Source organism: Mycteria americana, chromosome 2 (assembly GCF_035582795.1).
Source record: "Mycteria americana isolate JAX WOST 10 ecotype Jacksonville Zoo and Gardens chromosome 2, USCA_MyAme_1.0, whole genome shotgun sequence".
In the NCBI taxonomy this organism is placed as follows: Eukaryota; Metazoa; Chordata; class Aves; order Ciconiiformes; family Ciconiidae; genus Mycteria; species Mycteria americana.
In genome coordinates this window covers 45,973,753-45,993,169 of record NC_134366.1, presented here as the reverse complement: position 1 = coordinate 45,993,169, position 19,417 = coordinate 45,973,753, and the positions used below count along the sequence as shown (strand labels likewise).

Here is a 19,417-nt window from a genome sequence, read left to right as displayed (position 1 = left end):
CAAAGGTGTTTAATAAATGGCACCAGCCACATCCGTACAGGACTGGTTTGTGCTGGCTGAATTTCTAATTTCCAAGGGCTGCTTACGTGCCGTGGGGAAGAAAAAAGTGGAAAAATCACTGCAAAACTCCTGAAGACAAAATTGTTAGCACTTATTAAACACATTGCTGCCATTTATATAGGTCCAATGTGATGTCAACTGTCTTAAACATTTTGGAGAACTGAAAGAATGTAAGCAATGGCTGAGGGATCCTTTTGGAATAAATCGTCTTTCTTGGGTTTTGGGTTTTTTCTGTTAATTCCTGACTTGCTGAGGGCAGCCCTATATGCAAGCAGTGCTGAGGGCAGGATATGCCATTAACCTAATGCTACAGAGTTCTCCCTCACCTCCAAGGTCCTTTTGCAAAAATAAAGGCCCTGGCCGTTGTCTCTTACTTTTCTCTAGAAAGCATGCAACAGACCCAGACTGTGGTGTGTCAAGCAATTAGACACGCTGTATAGGGAAAAAAAGGTTGTTCTTACAGCAACACAATCAAGGTAAAAGGAAGGGAAAAAAAAATAGTACTGCCTGCACTCAGAATGCACAGCAAATATAAAACATCTGCTTGGATTACTGCTGGCCCTGTCTTGTTTTGTATGGCTTGGGGGTGGGGATGGGAGGAGGGGAAAACTCAGCCCACTGATATTTTGCAACCTGCTTGCAAGCAGCATGAATTCAAAGCAATAAACATATAACATTAATGACTTCTGTATGGAAACACACGTGTGGGAGGGACCAAACCTCCTCGCACTCCTGTTCTGGGACACTATGAAGACACTGGGGTTAAGGTGAGAGGACAAAGGCATCCCTGAACCTTCCAAAATATGCTGCAGACAGGAACGCGTAGGTACAACTGCAAAGCCAAATTGGCCTGTCTGCTGTGACACTGCTCCTGCAACTGTGAACTACAGGGCCACAGCCAGGTGTTCACAGCACATGCTTTGAAAGCCATCTTCTTATCGCATATTATTCCTATCTTTTTGGCAGGGCGCTTAGTGTGCAATTGCTGGTGTCGTGCTATGCCAGTCTCCCCAGGCTCCTTCCCTAAGGGGGAGGGATCTCTAATGCACCGGTAATTTCCTGGAAGCACTTTTTTTTTAAAAACTCTTTTTTTCAGAGCATGGCTGTTTATAGATATATAGATAGATATATATACATACACACACATTTTTTATATATATATGTATATATATATATAAAAATAGCAATTTCATAGTTATATACAGGCATTAATAAAGTGCATAATGTTATTGGCTATTTTCAAATCTCATTTCCTGAGGAAGTGCTAACATACATAGCTCCTCCTACGCCATGATGCCGGCAGCCAATGCTAGGGTATGACACCTACTCCCCAGCTTTTAATTCCCACGAATACATCTCCCTCTCCGGAGCCGGAGTCTAAAGGGAGTAGTGACAGCCTCAGTCCTCCAGGAAGCAAGTCAAGGCACCGATCGAGACTTCTTCCTTTACCAAGGTGGACGTGTCTAGGAGTAAATTCCCTCCATTTTGGAGCTCTCGGGTGCGTGCTACTTGGTGGTGGTCACGGAGCCGTCTTCGGGGATCTTCTCCTCCGAACAGCTTCTTCCCGAGAGCTTGTCATGGTGCTTGAGCTCGCTGAAGCGCTCCGCAACGCACTGCGCTGTGAGCCGGGCCTCGGGGTCGTGGTCCCAGCACTCAATAAGAGTCTCACACACCATCTGGATGCCCTGCAGAAAGCACAGAGAGAGAAGCCGTGATGGGGCCAGTCACGGCCAAAGGCCATGTGTGAGAGTTGCTTTAGTGCCCTCTGAAGTTCAGGGGTGTCCTGGTGTCCTGGAGGTGTCCTGGAGGTGCTTTATGGGTTCTGCTGCTACTGTCATGGGGGCAAGCTTTTTGGTTCTTTTTAAAAGAAACCCTACTACAATATTTTCAGCACTTTAGTTGGTACTGTCATTTCTGGGCATATGTTCTGATACTTTATAATAAGAAAAATGATGCTTTGGACTAGTACTATAGAATCAAGTAGGGGTTTTTTTGATAAATATGATCAGAATTCTTGGATAATGTGACTTCCCGCTCAACCCATGCCTTTGCGCACCTGAATTCTGTTTGGGTTTTTTGAACAAAATTCTGACTGCCAGCAGTATCGGGCCCTACATCAGCCCTTTATGAATTCCTTGCAGACTAACTAAATCTATGTGCAAATATGGGCCACAGTCCCACAAACACTTAAACACATCACTCACAGATGTAACTATTTAACCTTCATTTCAATGCTGATGCACATGTTTACAGGAGCAAAAAACAGTTGCATCTCTGTAATGCATTTTATAAACATGAGGTATTTGCCAGGAAATTGTGTGCTTTGCTTTATGACACTAAAAGCCCATTAAGTAGGATTTATCTTAAACTTCTTATTTAAAAAAATAACATTTCACAACACTGCATTAATTGCATAATTTACCTAATTGGTGATGTTGACTGATGTCAATGTTAATAGCAGAACGTTATTGTCTGTATACAAATAACATTAGTTTTCTGCTGGCATTGAAATTACAAGCAGTACATTAAATTAAATATTAAACATTAACTTGAAATCGATAGTGCAACAAATCTCATTAAGGGGGGGGGGGGGAATTGTAATATGTAAATCCATTCCAGAATTTTATCACGATGAATAATGAGTTCATTACAAAAACACGACTGCAGAGGAAGGAAATGAATATGGAAGAGCCATTACAGTAAGAGCAACTTCTACGGAGTTCAAAGCAGATCCTCAGCTGCTGCAAACTGTCACAGCCCTGTGGAAGCCGATGCATCACTGCATTTTAGATAGCGCAATGTGAAACGCTGAAGGGATTCAGATGAAGAGAATTAAATCCACCTTCATTAAATGTCCCGTGAGTGTGTTATAAAGCATCCATTTCCTGCCTTAGACTCTTAGCTGAACCCTGCTGGAGCCAGCTGTGCCCGTCCCGGTGACACACAAGCGCAGACGCATGGTCCTCCCAGTTGGTGGGGTGCCCTGTACTGGGAGCAGACTGAGGTCTGGGTTTTACATAGGGAAGAAATCGCTGAAGTCGAAAGCAGGACACCTAGGTCCAAATCTGCAATCATTTTACTTGCTATGTAAACCCAGAGGTGACAAAATTCACAGTGTATCTTAGAGCTCTACTCCAGTACCTTGAGCTGCAGCCCTCCACACACTCAGGATCGCTGCCATGAGAGCAGCCGCGGGCCTGCCCGGTGCCTGAGCACCACGGGGATCCCGAGCCCAGTGCTTCCCTGCCCAGGTGCCCTGGGCATGCCAGCACACCTACGCTTGCCGCTATGCCTGGCTGTGCATGAAACCAGCTCCTGGACACTTCTCTCCAAGGCATAACCGGTGGTATTGCCCGTTTCTACTGCCACGTGATGCAGCGCCCTGCCGCAGTGCCCGCAGGAGTAGCCCTGTCCCAAACGCAGACAAGTCTCTGGGCCACCTAACGCTGCCCCAGGCCTGCTTTAAGTGCCAATGACTTTTGCTTTATAGGGGCTTTCATGACCTTCTATTACATGTACATCATCTGACTTCCCAAATGCAGAACAGAAATATTTGCTGACCATGTCTGCCTTTGCATTAGCATAAGCAGTATCTTTCTTTCATATCCAGCAATAGATTGGTACTAAGTTAGATTTCCTTTTGCTCTTGAGAAAACTGTGATTATCCTCAAGTTTGCTGACCACAGATCTTCCTATTGTTCTTCTGTTTCCCTAACCAGTTCTCTACCCTTCTTTACTTTAACTTTTTTCACACACAAGACCAAGAAATGTTCTCACACTGTTCCTAATCTTAAGCATTTTCTACTATTTCTACTATTTATTATCTCCCAAATTATCTGCCTCAGGATTCTTTTCTGCTTTGTTAATTAGGCTCTTCTAAAGTACCACATATGTATTACCAGTTTGGACTTCATTTTGGCTTAGTGGAAAACAAACTGTAGTCAACTCATGATCCCTTTTACCAGTTCATCCACAATTTTTAGAAAATGTCTGCAACCAGTTCTTTTCTATAAAGATGAGCATTAGTATAATCTCTCCTTCCCAGCTCAACTTGTCATTTAGAAGATGGTTGTATCTATGGCTCCTAGAAATGTCAAGGGCTTTTTAGTACTCATAACATCAGATATCCAGGTGTCCCTCAAAATACAGCTCTCCTCCCCAGTTAAAGCACCCCTCCTCAATAACCCTACTCATCACAGATGACTACATAAGGAGCAAGTCCCTGTGGTCCAGGAAAGGGCTGCCCTCTGCCATAGTCATCAAGCGGCAGATGCGTTGTTCTTGGTTGGAAAGATGATTGATTTTGGCCACTCACTTGGCCTTTCCTAAGTAGGTGTTACACTGTGATTTTAACATCTCAACCGGAATGAAAAATGGAGTGTTACGTTGCTCCTGATGGAAATACTAGCTGATAGTGGTTGCCTGGGCTTTTATAAATGTTCACAATGCTTTCCTTTTGTCTGTAAAGACCACTCAACGTATTTCATTGGCAAGTGGAATGACCAAGCCTCACTTCTCCTCTGAGACGATTCTCATTTTATCTCTTCCGATAAAACTGCTCAGAGCAAAGGTGAAGAAATGCATGCCCTTGGCTTGTCTTCATTCAGTTTCATCTACTGAGAAATCAGGCTGCAACTGTCGCCTAGGAAGTGCAACCATGGTGTCCGTGAACGGGGAAAGCTGACAGAGTGCTTCACGACATGCAAGGGAAATGGACTGCTAATGCGCAACCCGAATAAAAACAGACTGGCTTGCTGAAGACTCATTTCCTTTTTCTTAAACCTGTCAACAGCTGGGATACAACTATGACTGCTCTCCGTGATAAAGTACTGAGATTTCTTTTCTCTGCTGAAGGGGCCTATGTGCAAAGTTGTTCTCTTTGACCTTTCAGAGCCTGCACACAGTGTGCTTTAAGGCCCTAATTATTCTGTGGCTGTCTGGATGATTGTTGGGTCTCAAGTTTCCAATCTTTTTGTTTTGATCACTTTTAGATTACACTAGTGACAGCAGAAATCCCAGGGCTTTGGGGTAGGCATGGTGCAGAGCACTGTGGTGTCTGCACCGGTGTCACCGTGTGACAGAGCTCTAATCCGTGCAAAAGAGAGGTCCAGACTGCTGGGCAGGACATTGAGTTAAGGCTCAGGCTTCAGGCAGCAGCTAAATGTATAGTGCAGCTCCCAGCTGCTCACATGCGGTGCTCTTACCTGATGGTTAAGCCAGGAGCTGGGGATCTCGGGCCGCCCTCTGTCTCTTAGGACATTGTCCTTCATGCTTTCCACGCAAGGGTGTTCTCGCACTTTAGAGCCGAACGGGGGCTCGTACTCTTTCACTTCTGCCAAGAGAATAAGCAAACACAAGGGTATTCAGCTGGGCTGCACTGGTGCCAAGTGAGAAAGGAGCTGGCTGTTCTCTGGAGGAGTAGGAGCTACTGATTAGCTGCTCAGTGCCACTGTTCTGCTTGACCAGCTCCAAACAAAGCAAAGCCAGTTGGCATTTTCAAAAATGCTTCAAATGTGTTTCTCCCACACACCCCCTCCCTCCCCTTTTCTTTCCTAGCCAACTAAACAATTTTAATTTAAACCCTTTAGTGCATAATCATATTAGCAACAGTCAGAGCAGCAGAGTAACCTATAATGGTTTGTGAGCCTTTCAATCTGTGCTGAGGCAAAACACAGGAGCTTCAAGGTGAGTTTTGCTTGAGCCAGGCTTGCAGGAACTGGTCCCCCTTAGGTCCCCTGCAGTCCACACACACTTACTAGGTGAAATATAAACTGAAATCTATCTAGGTCGTGATAGATGTTAACATGCCAGATTGCTAGGAGGAAACAGTTGCTTGAAAAGGACAAAGATACAGTAAGGAGCAGTGCTGGAAGCTGCCCTTGTTTATTACTGAGCTATGTTCCTTTGTAGAAAGTAGTAGTCTGCTCTTATTTTAGGCCTCTTTCCCAAAATGGGTCAGTTTTGGCCCATGATGCAGGGGGCACAGCTTCCTGAAGGGGCTGCTGCCATTCTAGTTTTTGTTTGCATGTTGCATATTTTCTTTGCTTTTCTTTGGAGAGAGAAAGGAAGAGGCAGACATATGGGACCTTTGGAGAAAACTCAAGAAATCTCTGAGAGCGGAAATATTATAGTAGATGCTGACACAGTGTAGAAAATGCTGTGGTTTCTTTGGGAACAGATGGAGACTTTACTCACGGGCCTAATGACTTGCTAGTATTAGATAAAGATTTATGAAGTTGGCCTGTTCTGCTGCCTCTTATTTCTTTCTAGGAATTAATTGAGGGCAAGAAAAACTGAAGTGTAATCTACAAGGCAGTATGAAGAATGCATGTGAGTGCCCAGAAGATGTGTGAAGAGAGATGAACGAGACAGGAGACACAGTACTGTTGCGTAATGTTACAACCAAAGTTCAAATGCAGTGTCCAGTGCTGCTCACTCCTCTCAAGGGGCATTTTACAGTAGAAAGAAGCTCTGAGAAGGGTGATAACAATGATTAAAGGCCCAGAAAAAAATGGGAAGAATCTCTAAAGCTTGGCTTTGTTTACTTTGGAGAGAAAGGTAAGGTGTCATATGACAAAATACTGAAAATAACTAATGATCATGATAACACAGGTCAGGTCCTTCTGTCATGATAAAAATGATAAAAACAAGATAGTATTGAACATAACTAAAAGGTGGACTTTTCTCCAAAACCTTAGGGTCAGGCTGTAGTTCTCACTTCTGTGTGATGGCCATGAGATGAAGACTTTATCAGGCTACAGAAAAAGAATTTCTAATGCTTAAAAAGAATAGCCAAGCTACGATAACCAACATTTTGGAAGGGCTATTAAACCTTGTGCTTCAAATGTTCAGCATTTAGAGATCCAGCTGCGAACAACTGTGTGTGCAGTGCAGCAGGTCACCCCACAGATGCCTCCTGCAGAGTTCTCCTTCCTTCTCCTGAACCATCTCGTGCTGGCCACTGTCCACACAATGCTCTGGAGAGCGGCTATAGTCCCGAAACACAACTCCTATCTTCTCATACGTAAATCACTTTCTTTAAGACCCAAGGGCCAAAGTCTGCTTTGCTTTCTTTCCTCTACAAGAAGGCATACCAGTTTCACCCGCATTAATCTGAGTTAGAGATTACTCAGCCAAAGTAAATTTACAAGACTTCAGCCCTAGAAGTTAATTGGGAAGTTGCCATCTTGCTGGTCAGACCTGGATTACTATGCAGCGGACGCACAATGATTACAAAGCAGATACCTCTACTTTCAAAGCTAACCAAAATATTAAAGTTTGCTGGGAAAATTTAAATAGCATGACCTAGACGGCCATTTCCTACACCATCTCCATCAGTCATGGTTTGATTGTGGTAGTGGTCATGGATACCAGCCAAGGTTCTGAGATCTTGCAGTATGAGGAGTCAGAGGAGTCCAAATGTCCAACAGAGGGAAGCTGGTGCTGCGGGGCTGACCTGTTCCCTCTCGCTGAGCTTAATCTGAAGGCCATTCAGGTTCATGAGATGGGGGAAGGGAAGGCCTTCCCGGGGAATTGATAGGTTTGTAATACATTTTCCCTGTTTGAGAAATTCTTTCTATGCTATGAGCATTCCTCTTCCAAATATAAAGATTGAATAGGTTTTTCAGGTTTGGGTTTTTTTTGTTGTTGTTGTGGTTGGTGTTTTTTTTATGGTAAAGAAAGAGAAATTGAGGCCAGATGCCAATTCGCTGTAATGACTTTATAGTAATACAGTCGTGCCTTCCCTCGGTTTGAAAAGCATGCAGCATCTTCCTGCTATTTATTATCTTGCTTCTCTTTCCCTTAGAAAGAAAAGCCCACTGAATCCTCTCGCAGTAAATCATCCTTATGCTGTGGAATCTCAGGTGTCAGACACATTTTGCAGTAATAGCTGGGGTTATTCATGGATCATGTTGACGTGCTACAGTAGATGTAACAGATGTCAATTTGAGGTAGGTTAAGATGTTTGTGCCTAGCTGCTTGTGCACGGCTGTATACAGATGCTGAATCTATTTTTCATGCTTTATATGTCTCTTTTGATTGTTTTTAGACCAGTCAGGCACTAAAAATGACAATTGGCTGAAGTACCATAAATACCTCAGGTACCAAGAACTACAGCACCTTTAGCATTCAGTAATGGCAGAGTTCCTTCAACTTTAACCTCCAGCATTTAATCTTTATGGTTGTGAGCTACCTTGCACTAATAATCGCTGTACCTCTGTTTTCCTTTGACACTGGCCTGGCCATAACTCTCAGAAAGGCTGGGTCTGGATTTTTAGCCCCAAACAGAGACATTACTGAAAACCTATTTGTTGTGCCTGATGAATGCTTTGGAAAATTTGGCCGTGGGTTCCTCATGAAAAATACGCCTTGCTCACGTAATCTTTTTCTACTCTAAGCTTTTTGCAGTGAGATTCTCTTCCTTTGGGTCAGAACAGCATACCTGCAAACCCTGTCGACACTCCCTCATGTGATCTGTCTTAACTGTTTTCTGTGGGACAACTTCTCATGCTGGAAGATGAAGGCTCATTTGTAGAATCAAGGCAGGAGTGAGGTGAAAGCAAGCCAGCAAAAATCAACTGTGAAGCACAGTCCACAGCAGTGGACTTGAGTTTGGGAACTTTTAGGTCCTTTTGAAATGCTCCTCCCTTTAGAGTTTACAAGGGGAGAGCCGCAGAAGGGATAAATCAATCGATGGTGGAGCTACTGTGACAGCTCATGCACACACGCACCCCCTGTATGTGTGTGAAGATTGCATCTTTCTTCATGTTAGAGGAATTTGGGTGGTGGGTCTACTTAGCTGTTCCACAAAGGGGCAATAATGCATAAAGCAGAGGCTCAAAAGCCATTTCATGGCCAAGTTTAAGGAGCTGTCAAATGCTTACTTCACATTTTCCCTAGGTTTCCCCGTTCCACTCCTTCAGAATATGGATGCTAGCTGGGAAGGGTGAGGGTGCATTGGGATGGGTGAGCTCACTGTGCAGTTTCCCTTGCACAGACGTGTTTTAAGTGACTTCACATCTGATGACCAAAGGCACAGCCACCCTTCCAAAGGTTTGGGAGTGCACGAGCTCTGCCATCAGTGTACGGTTACAGGCTGCTTAGTCACTGTGTGCTGGATCCTAAGGTGGGAAAGTAGAAGAACACAGAGCATGTCAGCACCCAAAATGGAGTGTAGTGCAGTGATCTTATCTACTGCTACCTGGGCTTGTTGAAGGACAGCACTTGCTACCTTACATGTAGTACTGTGGTGACACTTAGAGAATTTCTAGGACATGAGTTACTGTCATGGGGTGATGCTGCACTGTGTGGATGTACCTGCTTGGGGCTATATGCCACCACAAGCCAGGGCAGTGCAGGCGTGCCCTAATTGGGCTCTGCTCCACAGAAGGAGAGGTTTAAATCAGGCCCCAGCTGCAGCCCAATGCACAGGCACAGCCCCACTGTAGGGGCTATCAAAATGCTCCCTGCCACCAGAAACTGTCACCTCTCGGCATCAATATGATGCAAGCTAAGCATTTCACAAGGTACAGGATGCACAAATGTTTAGTTACCAAACTGTGGCTCTTGGCTGACTCTTTCCAAGTAAGCATAAGATTAATCAGCGTTTTTATTCACATTAAACACAGCTCTGGTAAAACAAGGCTGCCATTTCAAACAAAGCCCTGCTGCTATACCGAAGCCAGCCACCACTCCAGGCAGTACAATACTGCATGAGCAATGTCACCATTTTCTGAGGGGTTTCTCTTCTCTCTCTTCACCAACCCCATGTATCCAGAAGTTCCCTTTCCTCTCCTTCTCCCCTGCCACCCCCAACAGTCCCCCACCCGCAGCAGCTCCGATACAAAACAGATGGTTTTCTTTTCTTTCTAGGAGGCTGTCAGAGAAATTACACTTGCCTCAGTCGCCAAAGCTGTGTCGCTCTGAAAGCAAGTGGTTGAGATGAAAATTATATTTCTTGCAACGTGCAGCATCTGGTGCACAGCTGTTGCACTGAATGAAATACCAAGTTAACGGCAGCATGGAGCAGTTGAAGTTCTCCCCAAAGTAGTATTGCTGAGTTTCTAAATATGCCTCTTAAATTATACTCCAGTGAAAAATCAGTCAAACTCGATCTTTGCCTCTGTCTCCCTTTCCCTCGTGCCCCATTTCTGCTTCTCCATATTTAGCACAACAAAGTAACAATGAACAGCATGGCCTTTCTCGAAAGCCGATCCCCACCTGCTTATTTACTATGGCAGCTTCACAGTATGGATTATGCTGCTGGGTATTTTTGTTTAAACGTCTGCTGACTGAAAAGGCCTGGCATAGTGCGGAGACTGTGTTTGACAAAGCTGCTGTAGTGAAAGGACCTGCCTCCATCGCCTCCCATACTCACTGAACACCTGCATGCTGACAAATGAATCCTGAGAGCTCCCTTTGCAAAAGAAATAAGTTGCCGTACCTTTACGTGGCTGAATGGCAATTAGCCCCTCCACATGCTTCCCTCCTTAATTAAAGTTGCTAATGCCGCTGCCTCAGCTTAGATTGCCACTCCTGCCCTCTAAACTGCCACGGGTTTCTCTGGCGACAGGGTGCTAACACCACAGTCAAGCCTGCCCTGCAAAGATGGTGCCTACATCTTTTAGGCTCCTTTGGAAAGGCTGGCTGCAATCAGGTCAGCCTACTCCAGCTTATACGGGAGGTCATTCCTCTCGGTGCCTAACAGTTTAGGAAGAAAAGAGGGGTTTGCGTGAGTGGAGGCAGCTCCTCGGGAAGGCTGCGAGGAGAGGAGGGAGTCTCACGAGTGACAGATGGAGAGAGGGGGAGCTGTAGTCATGAATCACTGTAAGGGTATTTCACCAGCTGGTTGCAAAGATAGCCAGACTGCACGAACCAGGGGAAAATCTAAGAAGGAAATGAGAGAAACCGTGCAATGCTGCTGCAGCTCAGTACCAGTGACAAGTTAAGGGAGCTACATCCTGGGAGTTGTATTTAACCGCTCTGGATGAAGACACTAAGCCCAAGTTCCACCCCCCGCAGCCCCCCAGATCTGCCCAAGTACTCCTGTGGTTTTGCTGGGGACTTCAGCCCCTGCAAAGATGACTGAAATAGGGAAATAAAATTCAAGAAATGTGTTTCTGGAGATGAGGATGACTGAGGGATGAAATGAATAGGGAAAATCAGGATGTGGGTGGGGATTAAGCTCCACCTTGAAAACAAAGGGGATGCTGGGCCAGAGAAATCTTTCCTTTTCCTGAAATGACTTCAGCTCTTCTTCTCAAGGTTATAATGGGTCAGTCTCTTCTAGCTAAACATGCTGGTGATTTTCCTTCCCTATGAAACTCCCTTTATATCCTCTTTTAGGCAGTTGCCTTCTGAGAACAGTAGCAATAAGGTTTGCTCTTGCCACAATCTCCATTTCACTGTACTCAGCAAATATGAACAGGAAGGGACTCAGGCATCAGCAAAGATAAAAGACTCCACAGTGAACAGCTCATATTTATATTAATAAGGAGAGTTTCTAAATGCAAAAAACGGAGACAGCTCAAGAGACAGGGCAAAGATCCTTTTTCTCGGGTTTTAAATCTCCTCAGCCACATTTACAAAGTGCTAATGAAAGGCTGAGGTTGTGCCAATGCATTTAGAAACAGGCATGACCATGACAGTTAAATGTGGATAGGTTTGCCTTGGAATATGCCAGACTGAGGTTCAGTTCCTGAAGCACCAAATGTTTTTTCCCTGAAATGTTTGACTAGAAAAGAATTTTTTTTCATGCTTTTATGCTAGCGCTAGCTGTTTGCACACATACTCGCTTTGTAGCTTTCCCGGCAGGGTGCAAACAGGGGCAAATCTGTTGCCCACAGTCCAGCCCACCCAACAAGACTAAATGCTGGTCAGACAGAGGAGGAGACTGAGGTGGAGGCATTCCTCCTGCCTGCACATGGACACTGTGATGCAGCCACACCGCCACTGTGCAGAGTGGCTTCAGAGACCTCCATGGACACCCTTGTGGTATCCCACGGACGTTAGTAGAGAAACAAGGAGCAGCTATGCATATCTTCCCATGGGACGCTGGTTTCCCTCCTGTACACTATGTTCCCCATACTGTAGTGCTCTAGCCTGCAAGATTGTCCTGTCTCTGTGGCAGCCCTTCGAGATGCAACCGTGCCAAGTCTGATGAAAAGGGAGCCTCTGTGATTTTGGAAGAAGGGTAACAAATCGAATCATCATCGCAGATCTACTATAATATCCACCTTTTACCTTTTACAGCCCCACTTCTTAGACTGCCTGTGAGAGCCCTGGACTGTACAGCAGTTTTTGTTACAATGAATGTTAGACAATATCAGCAGACTGAAGAATTTTATATGTAACTGAGTCTCATTTTAGTCCCTGAAGTAAGGTGAAAATCTTCAAACATGGCAATATGTAATGCAGATATCTCAACAGCAACTTTTCTGATTTCTAGCACATACCAGCGCTGCACACTGGGAATTCTGGGGCAGCTTTAGGCAAAGCAGAAATGGAGATTTTGTTTCAGTGAACAAACTCTGAATATGAACAAGCACAGCAGCTCTTCCTGGAGCAGTTCTGATAGTCAGTTCCAATCATTTTTATTTTGTTACTGCACTTCATACAACAAACATCCCTTGATTTCTCATATGGATGATCTCTTGCAGCATGACAAAAAATGATGAACAGCAGCTGGGGATTTTGGGAAAACAGGAAGGTTTCTGTATCACTATGATGGCTCTTACTGAAATGATCAATTAGTAAATGTGACACTTAATTGGCCCTCGTTAGGTTTCAGAATTAACATTCCATGAAAGTAAATGGGAGGCAGCTATCACTAACATTTCAAATTGTCTTATGTTTCCAATCATTTTGGGTGAGGTCAACCAGACTGAATCAATCCATGGCTACTCAAGATGTTATAGGGAAAAACAGACATTAATTATCTTTATAAGTGGTCTACCTAACAGCAGATTTATCTTTACACCAATCGGGAGCAAATTTTCTCATGCTCTCAGGTGCTTGCCCTTCAAGCCTGCTCATGCACAGGTACATCTCATACTACCAAAGGCCTGTTGATTTACAGCATCCAGGTATGCTAGAACAATTGGTGAGAGTTAAAAAGAATCATCCTCTCCCCAGACAACCACAAAAGTATGTCTGTGCAAACATACTTTTAGAGAGAAGAAAACTGATGGCACTTACCTCCGACGCCATTACAGCGAGATGTCATTTCCCAGAGGACCAAAGCCATGGAGTACACATCTGTTTGTTTGAAGGACTCCATGTTCTCCAGGTTCATCCTGGATTCCAGAACCTCAGGGGCCATGTACCTTGCTGTGCCAACCTACAGAAGAGGAGATTGGGGAGAGCTCAGGAGCTGCAATTGTAACTCATGTTTTGGATTCTGCTGTGATTTAACTTCAGCTTTCACAGAAATGGTGCCATTTGACATGCATCCAAAAATTCAGGCCATACTTGGCACAGGTTGTATTTTCTGCTGCCAGGGGAACCTGGCATTGTCCTGACTACCAACTTACTTGCACCTCCCTTGGTAAAGAAAAAAAAACGAAGCCCTTTTTAGTTCCTTAAGCAAATAATTTTGACACTAACAAGCTTTCTCTCTCTTTGGCTCTTTACAGATAAACTCTGCCCTTTGGGCCTGAAGCAATTGCCGCTGACCAAGTGTCTTTCAGATGAGTAAGAAACACATTGTATTCTTTTGCGCTCCATATTACAGTGTTAGCTGTTTCTTTTCATGGTAGGCTTAAAAGGAAAAGTGGTAAATGCAGGCCTGGCAGAAGAAAGCAAATACAAAAATACTGAATGCAGAAGCACACATTTGAGTCAAAACCAAAAATCGGCCCCTTTGATTGAAAAGCCGTCCTCATAAACTTTATTCATACTCAGCAATTTTCAGCAATGATTTTAGTAGATTTCCTGAGATCTAGATTATGACCTTGCATTACAGAAGGCAAAGTTTAAACGTCTGTTTTTATCACAAGAAAGGATTTAAGGAAGAATTTTTGGATTACTCAACAGTTGCTCTCAAATGACAAACTCTTCACAGGGTAGGTATAAAAAATTTATCCCCCTTGAAAAACTGCAAGCATAATAAGTCTTTGATCGGGCAAAGACAGTTTCACATTGGAGACTGGTTAATCACAGAGATGAACAAGCGCAAGTGGGTGATGCAGTAGGACCTGTGATTCAAATGAGCTATTTGTAGACTGCACTACAGCAATCACTCCAGAGCCCAGCGGCAAGCACGACTGCAAAAGATCATTTCAGTTACTGGGTCTGCAATTGCAGGCAGCCGCATAGTAAATGTACAGTCCCTGAGAGAGCACTACGACATCCATTTTACAAGCTTCTGTAAACACGTCTTATCACCCCAGGTTCAGGGCAAATGGGAAGAAGTTCCACAAAAAGTGCAATGCACCATAAGAAGACAGCAGGAAAGAACAAGAACATGGCTTTGTCATAGGACCCTGCAAGAGCAGAGGATTTCTGTGCCAAAAATATCCAAATGGTTGTAGGATCAAAGCCTTTATAGAGAGAGGGCAGAAAACACCCTGTGCGATCAGTCCCAAAGTTAAATTCCGTATTACGTGGACTCTGTGATGGGGCCAAGTATGTGAGCAACAGCCATACACTGAACGGGTACTTGGGACAATCATGTCTCAGCACCACTGAGTTGGCCAGCATCTCCTTCCCCTACAGAACAGGAACGTATGGAAACTCTGCAGCAGAGACTGTTCCTACCCCTCATCCATTCCCCAACACACAACTTCTTCCCCAAGCCGACCCCATCCAAAGCTTAAGAAGGGCTACCTGTACCCTATGGCCCACAGTCCCACAATCCCAAATCCTGCTGATTTTAACAAGAGTTAATGGTGCCTAAATACAGATTCTTAACATTGTCACAAAGCGCCGTTCTGGTCTGACATTTCACACTCTTTGCAGCACTGAAAATTATTCTGTAGCTTTGCTGGACAATGGAGGATCAAGCCCTATAACTGAAAAGTACAGTGGGAAATGCAGAGAAAATTTAAAATGACTTGAAGAATGGTATCAAATCAATCCCATTTCCATGCTGCTTAGGATTTATCACGTGTTTCACTCTGCTTGTGTCCTTTCATCTGCATTTAGATTATTAGGTCTTTGGGTCAAAGATACTTTTCCTGTATCTCGTGGAAACCTGAGCCCTGAGTCTCAAAGGCATTTTAGGTATCTAAACTCGAGCAATTCAGAGTTGGTTGCCCCTCTGGAGTCTGGATATGCTTTCTCTTTGCAAAGACCAGTCTGGTTTCAGTTCTTGCTTCTCCAAAACTTCTAGTGAGGGACCATCTCTCTTCCTGTGGTACGCTATAATTTTTGTGATTTTTGGATCTTTTTTACTGGAGACCTTACATTTCTTTCAAGCTGTTGAGGGATGCTTTGTGCCCTGAGGTGTGTCAGTCAGAGGGGCAGTAGATACCCCTCTTTATCTGTTTAGGGAGGCCATCTGTTACAAGGTTGCTGATGCTGCTGAGGTGAGGAACTGCTGGCCTCGCTGGCACCTACCAGTCCTTTGAACACAATGGGACAAAGGTCCAGGTTTATGTACTCACATTAAGTAATGTCTGCAAATATCGTGGGTGGCCAAACTGAACAGAGTGCAAAGATTCTAATGGGGAAAAAGACGGTTTCCAGCCAGTCACTAAGGGCACTGGTACTGTATGGTCAATAACGGCTACATTTGCATGATATGGAAGGTAGTTGGGCAGATGGGAAAGAAGGTGGCTTTGTAACCCCAACAACTTGCCTTGAATATTACTAAGGCTGCCCAAAAAGATGGTAAAATACTTACACTCTTTTATCTATTTCATAGGAAGCTAGAGCTTTCCTTGATTTAAGATTTGGGTCAGCTCCATTAACATACCTTCAAAGACTGGACCTCCTGGTGGGAAAGGTTTGAGTCAAAGGGTAAAGTTTAGAAATTATGCATAAGGCAAATTCTGGTGCAAAACCCCTTTAGCAAAAGCTGCAGCACTGAAGTTGGCACGTTGGGGAATTTGAGTGGGTGGTGCTGGTGTGCCCAGAAGAAACAAGGTGGAGGTTGAAGTGGAGCCACTTCACACCATCTTACTCCTCGTCACAGAGAAGAATGCACTAGCTGGGTCACCCTCAAACAGATTCAATGAAGCTAAACAAAGTAAAACAGTGGGCCTCAACACCAGTGTCCAAGGACACTGATTCCAAAGCAGTAACCTGCTCTGGGCAGCACTGTACTTTGTCGTCAGTGTCGGTGTGGACTGTGGAAGTGGCAGTATCAACGCTACCCTCCTACTTCCAAGTGTCTTTGAGCAATGCGAGAGATATCAGCTTAAAATATGGGTTGTCTTTAAGCAATCAAAGTGTCTGTGGGGTTGAGTTTCAGAGCCCCTGCCTTACACTGCTGAATACTCTGTTTTCACTTTATTCCAAATGGAACCAGTCTTACGACTTACAATATGGTATGACTTCCCTGAACTCCAAAAAGGTCTGGCATGCTGGCGAGAAATGACATGTAATTGTGAGTGGTGTTTGTATTATTTTAAATACAGCTTCCTTGGTTATCATTACTGCGGTGCTGGTTAACAAACCCTCTCAAAATGAGATCAGGACAGTTGCCTCTTACTAAGGAGACTTTCAAAGACAGATCTTCATGAGATAAACAACAGCAAAGCTCCCATGAACTCAAAGGAGCACTACTGACTGAAGAACTGTCCCTGCAAATGTTCTAAACCAAAATATTAGTTCCATGTGAAGTAAAAGTCAGTGTAGATGGACAGGCTTTGATGGGACCTATGTATGAAAATATAAATATAAAAATACATGTATAAATAGATGTATAATTAAATAATTATGAGTTAATTAACTTAAATTGTCTGAATTTATGGGGGAGTTTTCATTAGAAGAGCCAGTATTTAGAGATTTATTTGAAAAATTTCATCTTCAAAGCATTCGTAAACATCCTCCTGGCATCCTTGTAAAGTAGATAAGTATTATCCATGTTACTTAGTTGAAAAAGCAACAACAGGATAATTATTTTTATTTGAGATTCTTGCATTTGCTTGCATTTGGAGAAAGTGCCATAGTCGTAAACAGGTTTATTTTTGGCCTTTTAAAGTTATTATCTATCACTCTAGCTATCTGCTTATGCCTCTCAAAGATAGAAGACTGACTTCATATATGCTGGGGTACACCAGGAGGGAGTCTTCTCACAGACCACAGTAATGCCATCAGGAATGAAAACTGTGGCATAGCCTCACAACGTGAAGAACATCGTTATCATATGTGTGTGTGTGCATTGCAGCGGTAGCACAAACAGTCGCTAACAAGCTCATACACACTTAGTATAAGTGTATAAAGAGTATGGTTTCATCGTATACATGTGCAGCTCTCTGATCATAACAAAACCTTCATTGCACATTTCTCACTGTTGCTTTAATGTTAAATGTAGAGCCTCTTTGTTTATAAATACTGTCACTTTAATTTTTTAAGATTTTAAGTAAATATGGCAACATAGAATTCTTCCTCTTTTCACCCCAGGAACTGACACACCAACTGGTACAACACACAGCCCCCCCTTCAAACTTTTTACTTACCTGCCCACTGTTAGCCAAGTCATCCACAGACAGAGAAGGGTCCAGTCTCAGGGATAACCCAAAGTCACAGAGACAGCAGGTTAAATCATTTTTCACCAGGATGTTGGAACTCTTTAGGTCTCTGTGCACAATAGGTGTTTTGGGGCGACCACAGGGTGTGTGATCACTATGCAGATGGGCAATCCCTCGGGCCAAGGACCCACCCAGTTTCCAGAGGTCCTCCCAGCTGATAATGTGCCGTGTGAGATATTCCTGCAAGTTTCCTCTAGCGTGGAAGGCAGTGATCAACCAGTACTGTTTACCAAGATCTGTCTTACGCTCCTCTGCCGTCAAGAATTGGAGGATGTTCTCGTGCTTGAGGTTTACATCTGAAAAAATGTCCTTCTCAGTTTTCCAGGAAGCATATTCTTCATAGGGGAAAATCTTGACTGCCACAGTTTCATACTGCTCCGATGTGTTTTGCTTCAATTTGGCTTTATACACTTCAGCAAACCTTCCTTTGCCAACAACAATATCCAACTCAATGGGCAGCAATTCTGTGTTGTGGTTGATGTTGTTGGCACAGGTAGAGCTGATGTCTGAGCGGTCATCATCCAACATAATGGCACAAACATCACTGCAGTCCTTATGTTTCCTGGGCTTAACATTCTTCTCCCATGCCTTGTTGAGCTTTCTCTTCTTATGAGTGCGGTAGGCATAAAAGATAACAATCACAGCAACAGAAATCACCAGTAATGGGACAAGACTTATGATCGTGACTGTGGAAATTTCAGCTTTCTCCTCTGGCTTATGAGGGTTATCTGTAAAGAAGAACAGAAGGAAGGCACACATTAAATGATATAATAGCTTTATGTATACAGGAGGCTGTCAATAATTATAATTTTTATCCAGAGTGCAATAAGTTATCTCCTCCACTAACAGTAAATAATAAAAATTGTCACTGCTTTCTTACCTCAAAACGTTGTTTTGTATATAGGCCTCCACTTACCAGGACTTCCCTGTCTGCTTATTTTATAAAAAGCCAGAACTGAATGAGCAAGAACCTAATGTAATTTAATAGCTTTGTTCTTCTGTCAGGCTCTTAATACATTATGGATGAAACCCTCACTTTCCTGAATACAATAGCCAAAGTCTCCTGCACTTACTCTGTCAATGGATTCTTGACAGATCTGCCCCTTTAATCAGTAATTACTAGAACACATTAATTTTTCTAAGAACTGGATTGATAAATAAATAAACAATGCGGCATGTGAATTCCCACTTGCCCAGTTATCACTCCAGATCCAGTATATTTCAGTGGGATCCAGGTAAAGACATCTTTAGGAAGCCTGTCCGCATACAACTACTGCAGGCTAGTATTCAGCCACAATATGTACGCCTGCATACACATCTGAAAACCAAAACTCATTCTCATACTTTGATGTACATGAAAGAGCGTTGCTAGAACAAATTCAAGCACCTGCATGTACACAGGTGTTTGAATCAGGCATGTATGACACATCTGAGAATTGTCAGCCCCCATGTACTTTTTGCATGGATTTATGTAACTGAAAACATCCTCTGTGTGTCACTTGCTGGCTGTACGCTGGCTGTCCTGTTGTAAAGCAGTTGACGGCTCACTCCAAACTCCTTAGCTGGTGCGGTTCACACACTAACATATTCTTAGGTGGAACATATAGGGATAGGGAATAGAAGAACAACGGAGACATATTCTAGAATAGGGAGATGTTCTG

At 43.7% G+C, this 19,417-nt stretch overlaps 1 protein-coding gene across 2 annotated transcripts in view; it reads right to left on the bottom strand.

The window, feature by feature from the left end:
• Positions 1-626: 626 nt before the first annotated feature.
• Positions 627-19,417, bottom strand: part of TGFBR2 (transforming growth factor beta receptor 2) — a 60,058-nt gene continuing 41,267 nt past the window's right edge. For both annotated transcript variants that reach the window (XM_075493201.1, XM_075493202.1), the window contains exons 4-7: positions 17,685-18,484; positions 13,258-13,399; positions 5,265-5,392; positions 627-1,745 (exon numbers count right to left, since the gene is read on the bottom strand). In XM_075493201.1, coding sequence (XP_075349316.1) covers positions 1,566-1,745; positions 5,265-5,392; positions 13,258-13,399; positions 17,685-18,484 — 1,250 coding nt within the window. In that variant the 3' untranslated portion in view covers positions 627-1,565. The remainder of the gene's footprint in view (positions 1,746-5,264; positions 5,393-13,257; positions 13,400-17,684; positions 18,485-19,417) is intronic.